General features: G+C 36.1%; 3 protein-coding genes across 12 annotated transcripts in view; 1 reads left to right on the forward strand and 2 right to left on the reverse strand.

Annotated features, from left to right (window-relative positions):
• LOC112052834 (zinc finger protein 84-like) overlaps positions 1–21,932 on the forward strand; it is a 387,100-nt gene that overhangs the window by 29,967 nt on the left and 335,201 nt on the right. Inside the window, exons 8-11 of one of the 10 annotated variants that reach the window (XM_052889911.1) lie at positions 5,265–5,534; positions 7,455–7,651; positions 8,111–8,208; positions 9,451–9,772. The exons of the other annotated variants lie outside the window; for them this stretch is intronic. Of the exons in view, the coding sequence (XP_052745871.1) occupies positions 5,265–5,534; positions 7,455–7,651; positions 8,111–8,208; positions 9,451–9,751 (866 nt within the window). The 3' untranslated portion in view covers positions 9,752–9,772. Of the gene's footprint in view, positions 1–5,264; positions 5,535–7,454; positions 7,652–8,110; positions 8,209–9,450; positions 9,773–21,932 lie in introns of those variants that run through there. 10 annotated transcript variants of the gene reach the window in all.
• LOC112052840 (serine hydrolase-like protein) lies at positions 12,633–17,558 on the reverse strand. Its single transcript, XM_052889936.1, has 5 exons — positions 17,262–17,558; positions 16,613–16,774; positions 15,754–15,861; positions 14,657–14,930; positions 12,633–13,187 (listed from the first exon to the last, which is right to left on the reverse strand). Exons 1-5 carry the CDS (start codon positions 17,311–17,313, stop codon positions 12,884–12,886), a joined length of 900 nt encoding a protein of 299 aa, XP_052745896.1. The 5' UTR covers positions 17,314–17,558; the 3' UTR covers positions 12,633–12,883.
• LOC112052838 (serine hydrolase-like protein) lies at positions 17,810–20,857 on the reverse strand. The gene is made up of 6 exons (XM_024092062.2): positions 20,666–20,857; positions 19,938–20,069; positions 19,379–19,516; positions 18,507–18,660; positions 18,239–18,376; positions 17,810–18,134 (listed from the first exon to the last, which is right to left on the reverse strand). The coding sequence occupies exons 1-6, from the start codon at positions 20,721–20,723 to the stop codon at positions 17,828–17,830; spliced, it is 927 nt and encodes a 308-aa protein (XP_023947830.1). The 5' UTR covers positions 20,724–20,857; the 3' UTR covers positions 17,810–17,827.

Here is a 21,932-nt window from a genome sequence, read left to right on the forward strand (position 1 = left end):
AAACAAAATACAAACAAGATGTTGAATATAAATATCAACATGCCTTTAATTTTGTCCCATTAGTTCCATATAGTACTGATGGGATACTATACACTAATACGAGGCCTCAACAGTTCTATAGAACTACAGGTATGGGGTACTACTGGGATGCATCCATTGTCGCAAATGTTAGGAGTAATTTTGGCAATTCTAAACTTAATTCAGACTTAGTATCACTTACATAAATCTTGTCGCGAACCCCCTGCCGTCGAATGGCGAACCCCTAGGGGTTCGCGTACCCCACTTTGAGAAACCCTGGTGTAAAATATCGTTGATACATAACGTATTTAATGGATATGACGTGATTTAATGACTTGCGCGCTAGCTTTAGTGATAAAAGAAAAAAAATGCAGATAAGATAGCCAAGACAAGATCTATAACCATTGATAACAAACGTATTTTAAATTATGTTTATGACGGCTACCTTGAAAATAATCGCACGTTTCTCGAATAACAACAAACAGAAGTGCTGTAAAAGATATTTTTGCAGGTCAGTCAGTATTTTGATAAATTTAATTTAATTCTATAAATGTTCCACTCAGGTTTCTACTCTTTGTACTTTCATTTTATATTTATTTTAATTGTGTGAACATAGTCGACACATGGTCGACACTCAATATTAAAATTTCGTTAGCAATATTAATGGACGCTGACCTCTGACACGGCTCGACTTGTTTATTATTTTTTCTTTGTATCTATGGTAGATATCAGAAAAGGTCTTAATATATTTTTAAAAATCTTTACTTATAGGTTTTTCTTTATTTTAAGTTGTAATTGTTATTATTTGATATTTTAAATGATACTTTGTGTAAAATTATTTATTAGTATTTCGGCGTCCATCATAGAATTTCAAATCGGTAGCCCAGTATCCTAGGGTGGGCACTGGACTATTCTAGAGTGGGCCCGGCCCACCCGGCCCACCCACTACCTATATAAGCATATGATTTTTTTTTATTATTATTTACAAGTTAGCCCTTGACTACAATCTCACCTGATGGTAAGTGATGATGCAGTCTAAGATGGAAGCGGGCTAACTTGTTAGGAGGAGGATGAAAATCCACACCCCTTTCGGTTTCTACACGGCATCGTACCGGTACGCTAAATCGCTTGGCGGTACGTCTTTGCCGGTAGGGTGGTAACTAGCCACGGTCGAAGCCTCGCCTTAATAATATTATAATAATATTTTTTATTATAAACTAAACTATTTGCTGCGGATTATTTTGTCTTTGTAAGACTGGAGTTTGGAACCATAAAAATAGTGTTATCACATTATTTTATGTGTTCTGTTTTATGTGTTATCACACTGTTTTAAGTGGCTATCAACAACATAAAAATAGTGTGATATACTGTTTTTCACACAGATTAAAGAATAAAAGGCAGATAGAGCGGAACACGACGTCGGAGCCGTTCCAAATACAAAATTCAAAAAAGAATACATTCTCGAACTAGCGGACGCCTACGACTTCGTACGCGTGGAATTCAATGTGAACTTTCCAGCCCTTATTCACCACTTTAGGGGTTGAATTGTAGAATTTTTTGAATAAATTCTAGTTGTAGATGGCGCTAGTAGTCCTTTTTGCCAAGGTAACGTTTGGTGTTACAAAAGTAAAATCTCAAATTGGGAAGGAATGTATGGAATTTGACCAGTTTTATTATAAGTATAGATAGATAACAGTGGCGAAGAATGGAATTTTAGACGAAGGTAAGCCGTCCCAAAGAAAAGATAATTCATACCGCTGGGTACAAACTCCGGTTTCCCATACATCCATACATATTTATTACATTAATGAATATGTACCAATGGATGGATTTTTAAAAGGGAACCCGGCGGCAATCGGCCTGTATGGACTCTTAACCGCTGATAGATACAAATACAAATTCTTTATTTGCTGAATACATAAAAAATATAATACAATGCATTCGACCATCGCTGGCATGCAAATTAATTTAAATTAGTCTAAGAACAATTTACATTTACATTAATATAAAAATTCATTCACCGAATAAAAACATTTATCTAACAAACACGAGAGAAGATTTTTTTTAAATTGATTTAGAGGTTGTTGACGTAAGGTTGGAAGTAACTTGTTATATATTTTTATACACATAGCATAGCTGTTTTTGTGGAAAAATGCCGTATTGGGCTTATATTCAATAACAATCTAGATCCTTATTTCTCATTGGTCTTTGATTTACGTCACCTGCTTTAGAGAAAAGGTCACTATGTTTTTTAACAAAGACACATATGTTAAAAATATATGTTATCGCCGTTTAGTGTTGGAAATAGTAGTCTGTGACGGATATGACGTCGCACGATCTCGTGTTGAGTGTTGGCTTCAGTGTGCTCGTGGCGTTCGAACCGTCCACATCTATTGTTGAGTAATTCTTTATGGGTTACTTGGAATAGGCGGGGAGAGTGACTTGAGTGGAAAAGGGGAGTGTTTGATATCAGTAAAAGGCGCCTTTAACCCTACACACATCGTTCGCAAGTACGTGACTTCACTCAAGGTCATTCTCTGCCATTCTAGGATCTTATTTTGGTTACAGTTTGATTTGTTAATTAAGTTGTCCTGACAAGTGTTGTGAATCATAACTTTTGTTCTACATTAGTTTTCTTATATTTGTAATCACCTTTGAGTCCACTAAAATATATAGGCATGGAAGTGGCAAAATACGTAAATTTGCAAATAGAGGCCTGCAAGAATCTAAGTAATATGATGCCCCTGTTATTGCCCGTACACACCTTTGTATATTTGATATAGATTTGTATATGCGGATGTCAAGGAAACGCGTGACTTTTTTTCATGGATTTCACCGGCGCGACTTATAAAGACTCAATCTGTATATTCTTTATTCTGTGTGTGTGTCTTTACGTAATCTTAATTTTTAAAGCTACCGCGATATTTAATGCTTCCGTCAGCAGTTCTGCATTTTTGAGCATACAAACATCAAAAATTAAAGAAACGAGTGATTATTATTATTATTATTATTCTGGCAGTTCCAACAATTATCTTATTACTAGCGGACGTCTGCGACTTCGTCCGCGTGGAATTTAGTTTTTCACAAATCCCTCTGGAACCATGGATTTTTCCGGGATAAAAAGTAGCCTATGTGTTAATCCAGGCTATAATATATCTTAATACCAAATTTCAGCTAATTCGGTTCCGTAGTCGAGGCGTGAAAGAGTAACAAACATTCATATCATCAAAATCATCAGTTTTCGCAAATCTCGGGAAACCATGGATTTTTTCGGGATAAAAAGTAGCCTGTGTGTCAATCCAGAGTAAAATCTATTTCCATTCCAAATTTTAGCCAAGTCGCTTCAGTAGTAGCGGCGTTAAAGAGTAACAAACATCCAAACATACAACCAAACATCCATACAATCTTTCGCGTTTATAATATTAGTAGGATTTACTAAATTAACGGTATTTTTTACAGTACAATGACATTCCGGGATACAGAAAAAGAAGTCACGATAAAGGCACCATGGGGAAACATTGCCGGTAAATTATTTACTATTTGTTTATTACTAACTGACGCCGCGCGGTTTCACCCGCGTGGTTCCCGTTCCCGTAGGAATACGAGTATAATATGTAGCCAAGCAGCACGTCGATTCTCTTTCTACGATCGCTAACGCTTCAAAAACTAGAAAAATGTATGGGAATGACAGATCTTGATCACGTGACCTGTCGATGGCAAATGTCATTACCATACATCTTTCCAGGGTTCCCAACTTAGGGGTTTTCTCCCCAGATTTAGGGGGTAAATAAGTGAAATGGGATTTTTTAGGAGTCTGAAATTTTTCGGGGTATTTCCAGGGACTTTTTGACTCTTTAATATTTTTAAACTGATGATAATTTTAATATTTCTTTCTTGACCTAGCAATTTATAACGCATATAATACGTTATTTTACAACCACTCTGAGGCAACTGGCGGAAATTTTCATCCAATAAAAAAAATTGTTAAATTTATTCAATGTCAACATGATTACAAAAAATCCGAATCTTCAGATGAAGACGTAATATTTAGTCTGTATTAAATATAGACTTTTGAAACATATTACAGCATATTATTTCTAAATTATTATGAATTTATATTTTTTAGGGGGACAACTCAATAATTAAGGCGATTGTAGGGGTTTTTGACACAAACTTTAGGGATAAATATTTTCGAGAGTTGGTAACACTGCATCTTTCTAGTTTTCGAAGCGTTAGAGATCGTAGAAAGAGAATCGACGTGCCACGTGGCTAGGGGGGCTGAACACACAACTCGACATTGTAGATAATATTTAGGTATTAAGTATTCGTTTAAATAACTTTCTTAAGTAAATGAAATTAAGACAATTATGCACATTTATCTGCCTCAGAAGGCCGTGAAAGCCCAGGATATGCCCTCTGCCTCCGATTCCGGAGGGTGTGGGTTCGAATCCGGTCCGGGGCTTGCTCCAACTTTTCAGTTGTGTGCATTTTAAGAAATAAAATATCACGTGTCTCAAACGGTGAAGGGAAACGTCGTGAGGAAACCTGTACATCAGAGAATTTACTTAATTCTCTGCGTGTGTGAAGTCTACCAATCCGCTTTGGGCCAGCGTGGTGGATTGGCCTAACCCGAGAGGGGTTTTGAGAGGAGATTCGAGCTCAGCAGTGAGCCGAATATGGGTTGATAACGACGATCTGCCTCAGTTTTGACGCGCTATTTCTAGTATTTCGTTGCTGATAGACCTTTTACAACTTGAAAATTTTACATTTTGAAGAATCGCAAAAAGAAAAAAATAATTAATTAAACAATTCGGGACCTATTAAATAATGTAGAAGAAAATCATTCTATCCAATATCTAAGGTCCCGACTGTTTACTAATTGCTTTCTACACTTCTGGAATGAGCTTGTTATTTTTCTTTTCAGTTTTTTATACTTTATGCAGTCGGGTTTTTTATTTGTTTAATTAATTAATTTATTTCACACTTTTTAGTTACGATGGATGGTTAATTACGGATTTATTTATTACGTTTATTACAAAGTACGATAATTTATACGTCCAACCGAGGTTAAGCTTATATTCAAAAAATTCTACGGAACGCTCGGTGGTCGAATTCGACTCGCACTTAGCCGATTTTTATAATCAATATATTTAATTTAGTATATTTTATAACTTCACTTCACAAACCTGCTCGCATTTTGTATAGACAACTAATAATTACGTAAATCCGTTCGTTTTTCTTTTCAGGTTTGACATGGGGGGACCCTTCCAAATCGCCTGTGTTTTTAGCGCCAGGACGTATGGAGCCCTGTTCGGCCTTCCGTCCCCTGGTGTTGAGACTCCCCCGGGATTTCTTTTACGTGGCCGTGGATTTTCCCGGGAACGGGTTTTCTGATCATTTCCCCAAAGGTCTTCGCTTCACGACTTATGACTTCGTACCAACGGTAGTCAAGGTGCAAGAGCATTTTGGTTGGAACAGATTCGCATATGTCGGCCATTCGCTCGGTGCTGCTGTGGGTAAAAATCTACATTTTCTTGTATTTTTGCCAAAATTTTCATAACTTTCATCAAAGTTACTAAGCTATATGTTACCATATATAATAATTTATTTATTTTGCTATTATCCGCGAAAAGCCGACGAAACCACACGACAACGCAGCGTGACGGTGTCCATGCTGCGTATTAAACATTGTTAATAATTACAACAAAACATTATTGCACAAAATCACTAGCGCTACTGGCAGCGTAACGGTGTCCACGCTGCATTACAAACAACTGAGCCTCTTATTTACTCGTATACACCTTCGTACAAATACCTCCTCTCTGCAATAACTTAATTATGAATATTAATATCACTCTTAATTGAGGAACTCGTAACAATTAATCGACGCCTCCCGTGACCAGAAGGCTGGCCTGTATTTGGGTCAGAGAATCAGTAACGCCCTCAGACCAATTAGAGAAGGACCAGTATCGCACCCAAATTTACGAACAAAATTATCTGTCATTTTCTGAGGATAACGAGCTTAGATTTGGTATATATCTTTTACTAAACTAGAAGTTTTTGACCGTTTTTTACACCATTCAACTACACAAAAAGGTATTTTTACCTAGCTATTTAACCGACGAACGATTAAAACTATGAAATATCGATTACTTTATAGACAGTTTTTATAATCGCATAAGATCGTTGATCATATACTTTGACAGAAAAGTAAGGTCTAGCGAGGCAGGTCCATACAATAATTGGTCTGAGCTAACGCCATACAACGTGGCAATACTGCCAGCCTTCACTTTACCGATTGAAATCGATTCAGACGCTTTTAGATTTATGTTTCACAAGCGGACGCCCGCGACTTCGTTCGCCCTTAGTCCTCTTTAATCCAGCCCTTACAGTAGTACCGCTTTTTTTTTTTTTTTATTCTTTACAAGTTAGCCCTTGACTACAATCTCACCTGATAGTAAGTGATGATGCAGTCTAAAATGGAAGCGGGCTAACTTGTTAGGAGGAGGATGAAAATCCACACCCCTTTCGGTTTGTACACGGCATCGTACCGGAACGCTAAATCGCTTGGCGGTACGTCTTTGCCGGTAGGGTGGTAACTAGCCACGGCCGAAGCCTCCCACCAGCCAAAACCACCACCGCTTTAAAAATTAAGTAACTTCTCCCGTTTTCCCAACACATCCCTTCACTGCTCTGCTGCTATAACGTGATGAAAAGTATACTATAACCTGCCCAGGAGTATGAAGAATATATTGTACCAAGTTTCGTTAGTAAAAATCCGTCGAGTAGTTTTTGTTTCTGTAACGAACATACAGACAGACATACAGACAAAAATTTTACTGATTGCATTTTTGGCATCAGTATTAATCGCTAATCACCCCCTATATAGATAGTTATTTTGGAAATATATTTCATGTACGGAATTGACCTCTCCACAGATTTATTATAAGTATAGATTTAGTAGGTACAATGTATTTAGTATAGTAATATTATTGTACCTATACATACTTTTGTAATTTTAGGCGAAAGGAGATAGTCCATTTCAGGTCCACTCTTGTACTCCGTATCATTAAAATTTAAAAAATACAAAGATTTTATTAAGATGTATTAAAGTGAATAAATCTAATTAAATAAAAAGAAAGAAATAAATTAAATTATATCAAGATGGCGCCCATAGAGCAACTATGACATGACAATTGACAGCAAACGTCAAATCGATTATAGCATTGAAAACGCCATCTATCCGCCATTACCCTTAATAATGTTGCATTTCTTGTGAGATAATGAATATTATTTCCAAAGAATTAAAGTAAATTCGTAGATTTGTATAATCAAAACTAGTTAAAAAAAATATTTTCTTTTATTTCCGCCAGGGTACAATGACTGATCCTGGGCTCCATACAATTTTGGACCATCTCCTTTATAATTTATTTCAGGCAAGATTTTCAACATGGTATACCCGGGCCGCCTGACACGTATCGTGGACTTGGACCCGGTGCCGGCGTACCACATCGTGGTACACTCCGACATGGCGTCGTGGTACGCGCTCATGTACGGCGAGCACTACACCGACGACGCGTACCGGAAACACACCGGCGGGAAAGAGAGGGCGCCACTGTACTCGTACCAACAGGTAATGTTTTAGGAAGACAATTTTTTTAGTGGGGATATTTTTATTTTTTTGTACATAAACACAATTTAATTGATTATGAAACACGATCAAAACTCACGTGATATTTGAACCAGCTCATGACTAAGGGTCCCATATGAGTTCGAAACTAGTCGGGCATGCTCCGACATAATATCACGTGAGTTTTAGCCGTGTTTTATAATCATTTAAAAGTAAAACTAAAAATGTTAACAAACACTAGTCACTGTTATAATTTTCGAAAGTTCCCGTCGATTTCTCGAAGATTCCATCATCAGATCCTAACTTCATGACTATGGGACCACATGGGGAGTACACCCTTTTAAACATAAAAAGAATTTTTCAAGGCGTCTTCGAGTCATCGGAGTACATAAAAAATTACCAATCAACTTCAGAACCTCCTTTTTGAAGTCGGTTTAGTATTTAAGTGTTTGTTTATTTCAGGCCAAAGAAATGTTCATGAAAGCCCAAGGCCTTACGGAGGAGGCCGCTGATTGCAACTTGGAGCGACTTTTAGAACCTGTCGCAAACGGATTGTATAGGTCAGTACACATTTCCTTTTGCCCTGAGGTCTCCACGGCAAAAGGAACAAATATATAACTCTGGGCCCATTGGGCCATGGAGGTGCATTGCCAAAAAATGTTGTCAAATTAATTCACCACGACGCAAAGAATCAGCCTGCCAGAATGCAGCCAGTATTCTTGCCACCATTCCACGTGGCATGATTTGTATAGTTAATAAAATAAATAAAAAGTCTTTTATTTCGCACATAAGTAAATGATACATATGAACTTATAGTAGATAATACGCAGAACTAGGTTAATAAAATTGTACATTATAATTTTGTTACAAAACGAAAAAAAAGATTTGTGCAGATAATAGGATAAATTAGCTTAATTCCTCATTGTATTCTTTCTCAATAAAAAAAATGTCAACCAATGGTGGCGAATCTCTTTCGTCCTTCGCAACGATAGAGATAGCGATATTTCCGATTGCTATTGGTTGAAATTTGTCTATTTCTCTGGACGTGATACGTCGTTTAGTCACATTACGCCTACTGCCCTTGTCATCATCATTATCAGCCGATGGACGTCCACTGCTGGACATAGGCCTCTTGTATGGACCTCCAAGCACAACGTTGAGCTGCCAGCATTCACCGGCTCCCTGCAACCCGCTTGATATCCTCGGTCCACCTATTGGGAGGTCGACCAACAATTTCCGGTGCAGGGTCGGGTCCATCGGCTTTTCGAACTATGTGACCTGCCCATTCAGCTTCGCGACTCGCTGAGCTATATTAGTGACTTCTTCTGCGGATCACCTATCTGATTCGATTGCGCAGAGAAACTCCAAGCATAGCTCTCTCCATGGCCCACTGAGTGACTTTGAGCTTTAAGACCCAAGTTAGCGACTAAGTATCATATCCTTACCTTACGTTATCAACCCATATACGGCTCACTGCTGAGCTCGAGTCTCCTCTTAGAATGAGAGGGGTTAGGCTAATAGTCCACCTCGCTGGCCCAATGTGGATTGGCAGACTTCACACACGCAGAGAAATTTTCTGATGTGCAGGTTGATGTGCAGATGTGTTTCGCACGATGTTTTCCTTCACCGTTTGAGACACGTAATATTTAATTTCTTAAAATGCACACAACTGAAAATTTGGAGGTGCATGCCCCGGACCGGATTCGAACCCATACTTTCCGGAATCGGTGGCAGAGGTCATATCCACTGGGCTATCACGGCTCTCCTTTCCTTGTAAGTTGATAATAATAAATTTATTTCAGATTGACATACGACCAAAGAATGAAGAGCACATTCGTGTTGCCGTACACGGCTGACAATCTGCGAGCTATGTACACACAGACAGACGTGCCCACGTTGGCTCTATTGGCTCAAGACGTGGTAGCCCACCGGGTGTATGACCATGTACCGTTTGTGATGGACGCGACCGCGTGGCCCAATGGGAACTACACTTACAAAGTGGTGCCAGGGAACCATGACGTTCATGTCAACAATCCGGACACTATAGCAAACGATGTTGCCAAGTTCTTACTTGAGGGTACTTCGAATAAATCTAAACTGTGATTTTAGTTTTACATTTACGTTTTTTTATTGACTTAATGATATAATTAATTCCTAGGTTCTGCACCCGTTATCAACCCATATACGGCTTACTGCTGCGCTCGAGTCTCCTCTCAGAATGAGAGGGGTTAGGCGAATAGTCCACCACGCTGGCGCAATGCGAATTGGCAGACTTCACACACGCAGAGAATTAAGAAATTCTCTGGTGTGCAGGTTTCCTCACGATGTTTTCCTTCACCGTTTGAGACACGCGATATTTAATTTCTTAAAATGCACACAACTGAAAAGTTAAGAGGTGCATGCCCCGGACCGGATTCGAACCCACGCCCTCAGAAATCGGAGGCAGAGGTCATATCCACTGGGCTATCACGGCTCTCTTTCAGGTTCTGCACCCGGTTGGATTTTATTAATGGATACGTATGGGAGGCATTATAAAATCCCAGCGGATGTCGCTATTTCGAGATCTAGACCAGACATTTTCATTTTGTCCAAACAAACTAAGCAAATAGTACTTGTAGAGTTTACTGTGCCGTGGGAGACTAACATTCCGAAGGACCACAGTATAAAAGTGAATAAATATTATGACCTAACAAATGAACTAACTAAAATTGGCTATGTAGTTAGTCTTTATGCCGTAGAAGTAGGTGCGAGAGGATTACCAGCAAAATCTCTCTATAACTTGCTTAAAGACCTTGGCCTCTCTAGAAGTGCAGCTAGTTCTATATTAGAACGAGTATCCAAAGCTACTCTAATAAGATCTTACCAAATTTGGCGGCAGGGAGCACAACACAAGCAGAGAACGGATGTTTGTTGATCGATCGTCAAGAAATTCCTTAACCCTACATCCTATAGTCACAAGTTCAGGACTCTGCTCGGAGTTTTTCTCTCTACCACGCGATGGACCCGGCACCCGCACGGTGAATCTATGGAATGCTAAGATATTCGTCTCATTTGACATATGACAAATCCTGTAGTTAAAATTGTTGTGCACGCCAGTGGATATTAGAATGTCATGTCATTATTTTCATCATTATGAACCCATATTAGGCCCTAGTACATACGCTGGCCCAATCACATGGCAGACTTCACACACGCAGAGAATTGAGAAAACTCTCTGATGTGCAGGTTTCTTCACGAAGTCTTTCCTTCGGTCATTAAAACGTTCGTTTTATGATTATTTATATTATATACAAGGTGTCTGTTAAGGAACCTATAAAGCCGTCAACCAGGCGTTATGGAGAAGTAATACATGCCTATAAAACAATACGAGCTTCCTAGTCAGAATCGTGAGGAAGATATGAGGACTTCAAGAATTTGCTTAAAACCTCGAGGTGTCAACCCTAGGTAAACTTTTGACATTGGATTCTTACATTATTATTGGCAAAACTTACGAATTCGTACAGTAGGTACCTAACAAGATACACGGACACTGGGCACAGTTCACATTACACCGGATGCCATGAGAAAATCAAATCAGATCAAATCCACCTCGGTTGAATTTGGACCTGTACGCAAATTAAATTAAATGAAAACAACGAAAATTTCTCAACTCTCAACACAATGGACATCTTTCATTCTGACATTGATAATGACAATCCTACATAGGGAATTTTAGATGATCAAAAAGGTTCATTTAAATGGTGAAATGAAAAAAGAATCTGACACAAGCCGTCAAACAGTTTTCATAACATTATGATATGTACCATTTTAGTCCGTAGCGCCGTAAAGTTTTATAATATTTCGTTAAGTGATTATTTTAAATATGAATTATTATTTATATTTTCCGGATGCGGTAAAGAATCTTCTAAAAGATACCAATATACTCACGAACGTACATAAGCGGAAACTAAAGAATTATTTTTTGGGACAGCCTGTGTAGCGTCGCAGCACCGGTTCACTCACACTTTTATTTAACTACCCTATAATGATTATTCTTGGTATTTATCCTCTTCTGTTTGTTAATCTGTTTATTTATCCTCTTCTGTTTGTTAATAATGTTCTGTTTGTTCCTAAATATTGTATTATGCAATAATAACCAGTGCACAGTAAAACTAACTGTGGTTTGTGTTGCACTATGGTTAGGCTTAATTTCAATGTGTTGTTTGTTGAATAATAATAATAATAATATTCTAACAGTAAATATGATATGACATGGTTATGTGTGATGGTGCTACTAATTGCATATTAACAGAAGCTCGTAGGATTTACGACGAAAGATAAGTTCATTCAACATTAAAAATTATTCATAGACTAGCGGACCCGGTCAAGCTTCGTTTTGACATAAGTGCACTTATTCTCTATCCCTACTCTACCCTTCTATACCTCTACCCCTACCCTACCCTACCCTACCCCTACCGCTTGACTCTTAAACGTTTGTATGGGAAATAGAAAAGGGCAGTTTTTAGGGTTTTCCCGGAAATTATTTGATTTTTTCTCACCTTTTAAACCTTCCCTATACCTCCACGAACATTTTAAGACCAAGATAAGATAAATCCGTTAAGCCGTTCTCGAGTTTTAGCGAGACTAACGAACAGCAATTCATTTTTATATACATATATAGATTAATGTGTTTGTGATCATTGTGTTGAAACTGTGTTATTTGATATGTTGAAGAAAGCATGCTATGCGGGGTTTAAAGGTAACAAATCAATTCAATGCTTTGAAATAAAATAATTTTGATAGTAAATAGGGTTATGCAACACATTTTTAAAAATATAATTTAGTATGAAATATTTTTTTTGTTAAATTAATAATTTTATTTACAGAATTGTGTTTAGAAGATCAGAATATATGAGTACGTGTCGGGATGTTATACTATTTACATAACACGTTGTATATTAAATTTTAAATAAAGGTATTTTTATATTAAAAAAAAAAAACAACAATTTAGAAAATATTTTAATACAGAAAAAATATATAGAAAATCATAATTTATTTACAATAACATCCATAAACCAATTAAATTGTAATGAATATCCCTTGTATTATATAATACCTTAACATTTTTAATAACATTATACCTTTAATAACATTAAAAAAAATATATTTAAATGTATCAGGCTTACCAACTTTACCTGTAGTTTATATTTTTTTGTAAAACAATAATTTAATACTATTAATTAAAAAAAATGTTACCTATAATTTTGATCGAGCGAATTCTTTCTTCATGAACCTACACACAAAACTGCTAATTCTCTCCGGATGCAAAAAGTGTACATCATGATTTCCGTCTACCCTCAAAATTGTGAAATTTTTCCATTTTTTCTCCAAATCTGCGAACAGTTTCCTTGCATTTTCCTTTCCCGCTGGATAGAAGTCGTGTGTGTCTTTAGCGTGGATACTCAACGTGGGAGGTGTGTTTTTGGAAAATATTTGATAATAATAATCTAGAGGGTAGTTTGTTGGTGGCATCAGTCTTAATCTTTTATCCCAGGACAAACTGAAAAATATATATTTTTTTAATTTTCATTGACCTCTTATAATAAAAGGATGTACAATCATGTAGAAAATATCATTTAATAACTGGCCATTTTTGCTTTGACAGTTTTAGAATGGGGATGATGACTAGGTTTGAATATATTGATTTTTATGATACATTCGGGTAAGGTCAATGTTAACTCATTTATACATAAAAAGCAAAGATTGTCTGGATATTTGCAAAATAAATAAGATTATAAAATTTCAAAATCTATTAAAAATCTTTTATCGTAATTAGATGAAAATTCATACAGTTTTAGCTTTCTTACATAAAATGTGACTAGACATTTTTTAATATATGAACTATAAACATAAACGAACAAATAACAAAGATATTAGTAATTTTGTTTCAACGCCCACACAAATCTAACGGTCATTAATTGCCTACGACGTCATAAGTTCGTACCATTATGTATGGGGCGTTTTTCAGGGATCCGCGGCAGCGCCGCAAATCTGACCCTTTAAATCCCTTTAGCTCCGAAAGTAATGATCGCAGATACCCTGTTACTTTTACAAAATTGCTTTGCTATTAGTATACTCTTAATTTATATACAATTTAAAAAACTGTCATCATCCCTATTATTGGTAAAGAAAAAGGCCTTTAAATTTAGTCCAATATTCAATAAAAATCCCAAATTCAGAGCAAATTCAACCTTAGGGATTGAGTTTAAGGTTGAATTTGCAAATGCGACTACTTGAATTGAGTGCCAAGAAGTTGTGTTTGGCACTCATTGAGTGGGGACGTTTTTTGGTCGCTGATTGTGCATCCACTTTTTAATAGGAGATCGATGTTATTTTTTTTAAATCATACACACAATTCTTTATTATACATACATAGGAATAATAGGCTACTGAAAGTAGAGACTGAAATCGCCTCCCTGCTTTCTGGATCCACAGCCGTGGGTTCGATTTCCACAACTGTGGAGCGAAAATTTTTGTTGGAGGGCATTATTGTACACTAGCGGACGCCCGCAAATTCGTCCACCCTTCATCATTATCAACGCATATTCAACTCACCGCTGAGCTCGAGTCTCCTCTCAGAATGAGAGGGTTTGTTTAACGTCCGCCCTTAGACCACTTTAATCCAGCCCTTACAGTAGTATCGCTGTAAAAATGGAGTAACTTCTCCCGTTTTCCCAACATTTCCCTTCACTGCTCTGCTCCTAGTGATCGTAGCGTGATGAAAAGTATACTATAACCTGCCCAGGAGTATGAAGAATAATTGTACCAAGTTTCGTTAAAATCCGTCGAGTAGTTTTTGTTTCTCTAACGAACATACAGACAGACAAAAATTTTACTGATTGCATTTTTGGCATCACTAATCACCCCCTGATAGTTTTTGGAAATATATTTCATGTACAGAATTGACCTCTCTACAGATTCATTATAAGTATATATTACTTCAATGTACAGAAAAATTTAAACACCAACCAGTATAAATCATCTCCGATCCTCTTCAAGTTCCTCGACAATATCACCTCGGCCTGCCCTTCGTTCATGCCCCGGGCCTTCATCACGGCATCCAGGGCTGCGGCCTTGCTGTACACACGGTCACTGTTGTACTCCCCATACTTCTTGTAGTAATTGTTGTAGTAGGAGTAGAAGGTGGAGTAGTTGTCTATCATTATGCGTTGCAGAGCCGGTTCTGGGTCCAGAAGTATGAATTTTTTTATTTGATTCGGATATATGGCGTGGTAGAAGAGACCTGTGAACAAGAGATTTTACCTTTTAGCTTAATTATACTTCTGAACTTTAATTTTACCCATTAGCTTTAGTTTTAGCTCTTAGCTTTTATTTATCTCTTAGCTTTAGTTTTACCTCTTAGCTTTATATTTACCTATTAGTTATAACTACAGCTTTAACCTGTACTAATATTATAAATGCAAAATTAAGTCTGTCTGTCTGTTATCTATGATACTTACGGCTAAACGGATGAACTGATCAAGATGAATTTTGGTATAATGGTAAATGAGATCTTGGATCAAACCATAGGGTACTTTTAGACCCTAAAATAAAAATAGAAGGGGTGAAATAGGGCTTGAAATTTTCAGTTTTAAAAAGTTGTTTATAAATCATGAAAAAATGCTTCAAGAATGTTTAAAATTCAACCCCTAAAGTAGTGAAATAGGGGTAGGTTTACATAGATTTCCACACGGACAAAGTCGCGGGCATTTGCTAGTATTGCCTATAAGTTTAGATTAGATGTCATTTTATCTTGTAGCTTTAATTTTACAATTAGTTTTAATTATACCTCTTAGCTTTAATATTACCTATAAGTATAGATTAGCTTTTATTTTATCTCTTAGCTTTAATTTTACATATTAGCTTTAACATTACTTCTTCTTTTTCTTCTTCTTTAATTTAATGGCTTTTGTTTAATATTACCTCTTGGCTTTACCTTTACCTAATAGATTTAATATTACCCATAAGTGTAGATTAGCTTCCATTTTATCTCTTTGCTTTAATGTTACCTCATAGCTTTAATTTTACCTCTTAGCTTTAACTTTACTTATCAACTTTAATTTTACCTATCTCAGCGCCCATAGAGTGGGCAATGTAAGTGAAGTCGGTCCACCCTAAGTGTTGGATCACTGCGTCCAAAGCTGCTACGTTGATGAACCGTGTCACTGCCACACCTGCAGACATGCAAATTACTCATGTGAGAAATCACTGTTGAGCACGAGTCTCCTCTCAAAATAGGAGGGGTTAGGCCTTAGTCCAACACGCTGGCCAAATGCAGATTGGTAGACTTCATACACACAGAGAATTAAGAAAAGTCACAGGTGTGCAGGTTTCCTCACGAAGGTTTTCCTTCACTGTTTGAGACATGTGATATTTCTTAAAATGCATATAACTGAAAAGTTGGAGGTGCAAGCCCTGGACCTGATTCGAACAATATAAGTAGCGCAGAACCTACACTCTCCGAATGAAAAGCAAAGGTTGTATCCACTGGTCTATCACAGATGTACAGATGTGAGAAATAATTTATTTATTTCTCACATCTGTGATAGATGTACAGATGAAGCAAAATTAAAGATTTTGAAAATACCCACAACACAAAAAGATAAAATAATACTTAAATTTATGTAATGGGTAGTGGTAGATGTATGTATAGCAGATAAAATGTTATTTTTTTTTAAATGTTACACGCAAAGCTTGGAGAGCAAAGTGTTATGCGACTCAACAACATAGGCGTTGTAGAATTCATCCGAATTAATGTTCATTGGTAAAGTGCCCAGCAGGCTGGCAGTATTGCCACGTTGTATGGCAATACTGATTCTCTGACCTAAATAAAGACCAGCCTTATGGTCACGGGAGGCGTCAATTAAATGTTTTGCAATTTCTTTAAAAAGAAACCAAGTACTCCGAGCGAATGGAAAAACTTACCTATGGGAAATGCATCAGACATGCCATGCCCAGGCAGGTCGAGCCCCACATAGTGGCAGTCAGCAGGCATCAGCTCCAGGAGTGGCAGGAAGGTTGCTGCACTATCCTGGCGACCATGCACCAATAACACCGGTTCGCCGTCTGGGTTACCCCATGATATCACTGTAACCATGGATCACTGTGATTTTAGAGATGCAACTTTGTTCCCCCTTCATCATCATCATCCTGTCAGCCAATGAAAGTAAACTGCAGGACATAGGCCTTTTGTAGGGACTTCCAAACTTCACAATACTAAGCCGCCTGCATCCAGAGAATACCTGCGACTTGCTTGATGTCGTCAGTCCACCTGGTGGAGGGTTGACCAACATTGCGCTTTCCGGCACCTTGGGACCCCAACGGCCATTGGCTCTTCGAGCTATGTGCCTCGCCCATTGCCACTTCAGCTTCGCGACACGTTGAGCTATGTCAGTGACTTGGTTTGGTTTGTAAAATTTGTTCTGGTCCTCCTCAATAGGTTTAATGATAGGTAGGTAAGTAAAATTAAATGGAAAATATACAGGGAAGATGCTTATGTCCTGCAGTGGACGTCCATCGGCTATTAATGATGGTGACTATTTTAAAACAAAATAAATAGCATAAAAATACTTACATGCTATTTTTCCCCATTTGGCATTTATAAACCATTCTTTTAATACTTTCATTTTACTATTAATCACAAACTTTTAATACTGTGTTAAATTTGTTTACTTTTGTAAACCAATTTACCTATAAAGTGCACTTTGGAACCAATTTTATTTAGATATAAAAGGATTTTGTTATTTTCATAGTTATGCTTTGTTTACATTAAATACTTATTGAATTGTTTATCTAATAATTTATTATCATTATTATCAGTTAGTTTCAATGACATTCAAAATCCGAAATTTTGAAATTATGAATTTGAATATTGAAGAAAAGCCGACCCAATTATTAATAATTGTCAATGTCAAATTGTCATTGTCAGTTGTCATACAAAATTTAGTGTTGTACACATCACAGTAAATCAAATGTAAAATATAATCGATATTGAATCGATCATTACTATTTTTTTAATTTTTATTATAATTAAATATAATTTTATTATAATATTATTTTTTATCTTAAACTTCAGTTTGAAGAGGCCACCTGATTGAGGCATTCAGAAATAATACAAGATCAGTCAATATCATACAATTATTATAATTTTGCTTTATTGTTTTTAAAATCAGTGTTCAAGAAATCAATTATTTTATCGACAAAAGTATCCGGGTTAGTGATATGGATATCATGGTGACCGATAACGTTATATAAGAAAAAGTTTGGTATTGATTTCTTGAATCTTTCAATAAGCCGAGCGCCAATTTTCTTAAAAGGTTTTATTGTATCGTCTATCGAAGCCACGATATTTAACATAGGTGGCGCATTTGTGGTGACAATACTGATTAGCATATCTTCAGTTACATAAACACTGGGGAGTTTTTTCATAGTCGGTTCCCATGACAATCTGAAAATAAAAAAAAATCTTACAGAATTAGTAGATCTGACCCTATAGTGGGCCTATAAATAGTAAATGTTTCCTGATTATGATGAAATATTTTAAACACGTACCTGTACATACCATCTCCTTGTGGTATGAGTGTTCTAGAGAGTACCACTGCAGACTGTTCTTTAGTCAACTTCCTACTTTTTACCAACAGTTCGATTGCTTGGTCATATGTATATGTTTTGTTTCGATAAATTTCCAATCTGCAAAAATACTTTTCTTGAGTGGTACGTAATTAAGATTTATTCAGTTCGAAAGATAAATCAATCAATTTATGATTGAACAAATCAATCTATAGTTTTTAGTAATTTTATGATGAATATATTATATTACCTTGAATAAGTAGTTTCATAAAAATGCTCATATTGGTATTGGTACCACAACATAGGGTTGTTCTCATGGAAGCAATATGTCGATAGAGGTGGCCCAGGATCTATATTTATCATTTTAGATATCTTAAAAGGCCAAACGCAATTGTAAATAACCCCTGAAAAAAGATACAATCATTATTTTGCTTAAATTTTTAGAACACTAATCTAATAATTAAAACAACCATCCAACCACTTAAGTTTAAGGTCCATTATATTATGTACTACTAAACTAGCGCAGATGCCTGCAACATCGTTAGTAATTCAGTTTTTCATACACAACTGGGAACCATCTATTTTTCCGGGATAGAAAGTAGCCTATATGTCGCTCAATAAGCTTCTCTATCTACCAGTGTCTTGTTTAAATCGGTTCAGCCGTTCCAGAGATTAGCTGGGACAAGATAGACAGACAGAGGAAAATTTTAATGTGTTTTATCATCGTGTAAATAACTACAATCACTTGAAAAAACGCAGTTAACTTGAATTCACATATTTTTTTATTTTTTACGACATTATACCGGAACGCTAAATCGATACGTCTTTGTCAGTAGGGTGGTAACTAGCCACCGAAGCCTTCTACCAGCAAAGACTTAATTGCGTGCTCTTACAATTTAGTTGGACGACTTTTTAATTGTGCGTAAATGAAAGGGAATTGGGATTCTGGTACGATCTGGTGTTCAATTTATTGTTGGAAAAGATGTGCGGGGTCTCATATATACTCTTAACTATACCTATTAGTTTACTCTGCTTAGTCACCTAACTTACAATTGAAGGTCTGCGGTAGCTCCTATACTTATTATCGACCTAAGAATTTAATAGATTATAATATACTTATACCTATAATAAATCCAACAGAATGTGTCATATAAAGAAATGTGTCCCACGCAAAATATTCCACAACACGTCTTACTGCTTCCACTTGGTGAGTTTGTGATACTAAAATACCGCCAGGAAATGGATCCGACTTACCGTGCCCTGAAACAAAATTTAAATATTATAATAACAAACAATAAATTCATTTACAATTTGGCACATGGCATCTATACTAATATTATAAAGCTGAAGAGTTTGTTTGTTTGAAACCGCGCGGCGTCTACTAGTACGCTCATAATATATTAAATTGATAGATAGAATTTACATTTAGATAAACATATAAGCTAGATATGTATAGCAAGAATATCTATAAAGTTTACTGGGTTTGTAAACTACCTAATATTTTAAAGTTGAGTTTGAAAGCTGAGTTAAAAATTAAAATACAATTATTATTTTGAACGACTTTTCATTTTATTTCATTTTTAATTAAAAATTACTTTGAAGATTTACTTTGAAGCTTTATTGTAACAATCATAATTAAGCAATAATAAAATATTCCACGCTTAAGAAGTAACTATCATACCGGGTAAATCAAATGCAAGATAGAAGTAGTCATCAGGTAAAAGATTGACAATGGGTATAAAAGTAGCAGCACTGTCCATGTAACCATGCACCATTAGCATTGGCGGTTTTTGTGGATCGCCCCATGATAGACCTATAAGCAAAATAAAAATAACATATTCTGGTAATAAGGTTAAAATACCATACGACGATTTCGGCCTAATAAACTTATTTCTATCATAAATATCAGACCAACATATTATCTATCATCTCTTAAATTATATTTGCAAAAGCATTCGCGCAATCAAAGTACAACAATTTGTTGGATAAGTATGAGGTTTGTACGAAAAATAAAAAGTTATTAACTAAACAAAACTTTAAATTAACACTTCCAAAATAACAACTAACCCGAAGCAGCACCTTCGATTTAATCGATTCAAAAATCGACTATTTGTACTCATTTTAGTAAAGATTTTTATCGAACATCACTATTAATGATGTCTTTACTCAAAAAGGTTAGAATCCAGAGCCGAAGCGTAGTTGAATTTAAAACAAAATAAAGTTATTAATTTTTTACGATTGTAGAAAAAATTTAATCGATGCAAATCGTAGCATTTTTAAGATTACTTTTGTACGATAGTAAATGAAAATTATTATTAATCGAATGCGATTGTGACAATTTTGAACCTTATCTCAGATACTATAAATACCTATTCCTTCGAATAGAATATACAATGTATAAAAACTTACATGCAATGTTGCCCCACGGCGTTTTTACAAGCCATTCTTTTGTCTCCTTTACCATCATTTACATAATATTATTAGTCTAGATAGTAATATATAAGTACTATAATAAACGTTTCAAACCGTGCCTACTGTATAAAATATTGATAAGTATGTATTTATGAGCGCATTTTTCCTTGAGCGAGAGTCGCCATTGTTATCGTTCCCTTCTGCCAGAATACACGACCAATGGATCAAGTATATTAGTATTACAAGCGTCAAAGACTTAATTAATGTATTTTTGTATAAGTACTGCTATTGTTAACGATACTGTTCAGATTATCTTAAACAATATGAGTTTGTAAAACATATAAACTTTAAAATGAAAACCTAGAATTACGTCTCCTAATAATAATTTGGATAAAAACAAAATCATAATGATTGTAATTATTTAAGTCGTGTCTGCTAAAAGAAGAAAAAAAAATATTCATTGTTTATTTTGTATTGAACGGCTTTGTTGACGACCTCTTGTTAGTTTTCTTTGTGTAGATAGATACCATTAAATTTAAATTCTAGGTCGGACAATGTCTGTCAGGTTCACAGTATATTTATATATTTACTTACCTACGAAGAAATCTTACAAGTACATTACCGCCTATGTTCGGTCCATTTACTTTTTTTGTAATTATAACTGTTGTCACAAAAAATAAAAGCGAATTTTTTTTATACCTGCCTATAATTATTATTTTATTAGATTTAGCATACGCTACGCGATTTCACCAGCGTAGTTCTCGTTCCCGTAAGAATTCGGGGATGATTAATATAGCTTATAGCACTCGGAGATAGTATAGCTTCCCAACAGTGAAAGTTTTTTTTCAAATCGGTTGTGTTGTTTCGGAGCCTCTTCCATCACTCCTCTCTTTATAATATCAGTAAAGATTACTTTGTCTGTATTGATAACGATTCGCCAGAAAAGACGTCACTGTTTTGCGTTGCTCTATGACTAGCTATGTAGTACAAAGGTCGTTTTTTTTATTATTATTACGTCTATTCTCACGATTGCACATAAAATATTTAGGGTTCAGTAAAGCAATTAGCGAGCTATGCTTGGAGTTTTTCTGCGTGATCGAATCAGAAATGAGGAGATCCGCACCAGGAAGAACCAAAGTCACCGACATAGCTCAGCGAGTTGCGAAGCTGAAGTGACAATGGGCGGGGCACATAGTTCGAAGAGCCGATGGACGTTGGGGTCCCAAGATGCTGGAATGGCGACCCCGCACCGGAAAGCGCAGCG

The sequence above is a fragment of the Bicyclus anynana genome, chromosome 26 (genome assembly GCF_947172395.1).
Source record: "Bicyclus anynana chromosome 26, ilBicAnyn1.1, whole genome shotgun sequence".
In the NCBI taxonomy this organism is placed as follows: domain Eukaryota; kingdom Metazoa; phylum Arthropoda; class Insecta; order Lepidoptera; family Nymphalidae; genus Bicyclus; species Bicyclus anynana.

Coding starts and splice junctions, on each gene's coding strand:
- LOC112052838 (XM_024092062.2), bottom strand. CDS start 20,723: ATGATGGTAAAGGAGACAAAAGAATGGCTTGTAAAAACGCCGTGGGGC. Junction 20,070..20,665: donor GCCGTGGGGCAACATTGCAT/GTAAGTTTTTAT, acceptor TTTTGCTTATAG/GTCTATCATGGGGCGATCCA. Junction 19,517..19,937: donor TCTTGCATTTGATTTACCCG/GTATGATAGTTA, acceptor ATTTTGTTTCAG/GGCACGGTAAGTCGGATCCA.
- LOC112052840 (XM_052889936.1), bottom strand. CDS start 17,313: ATGAAAGTATTAAAAGAATGGTTTATAAATGCCAAATGGGGAAAAATA. Junction 15,862..16,612: donor GTCTGATGCATTTCCCATAG/GTAAGTTTTTCC, acceptor GCATGTCTGCAG/GTGTGGCAGTGACACGGTTC. Junction 14,931..15,753: donor CTCTATGGGCGCTGAGATAG/GTAAAATTAAAG, acceptor TCTTGTTCACAG/GTCTCTTCTACCACGCCATA.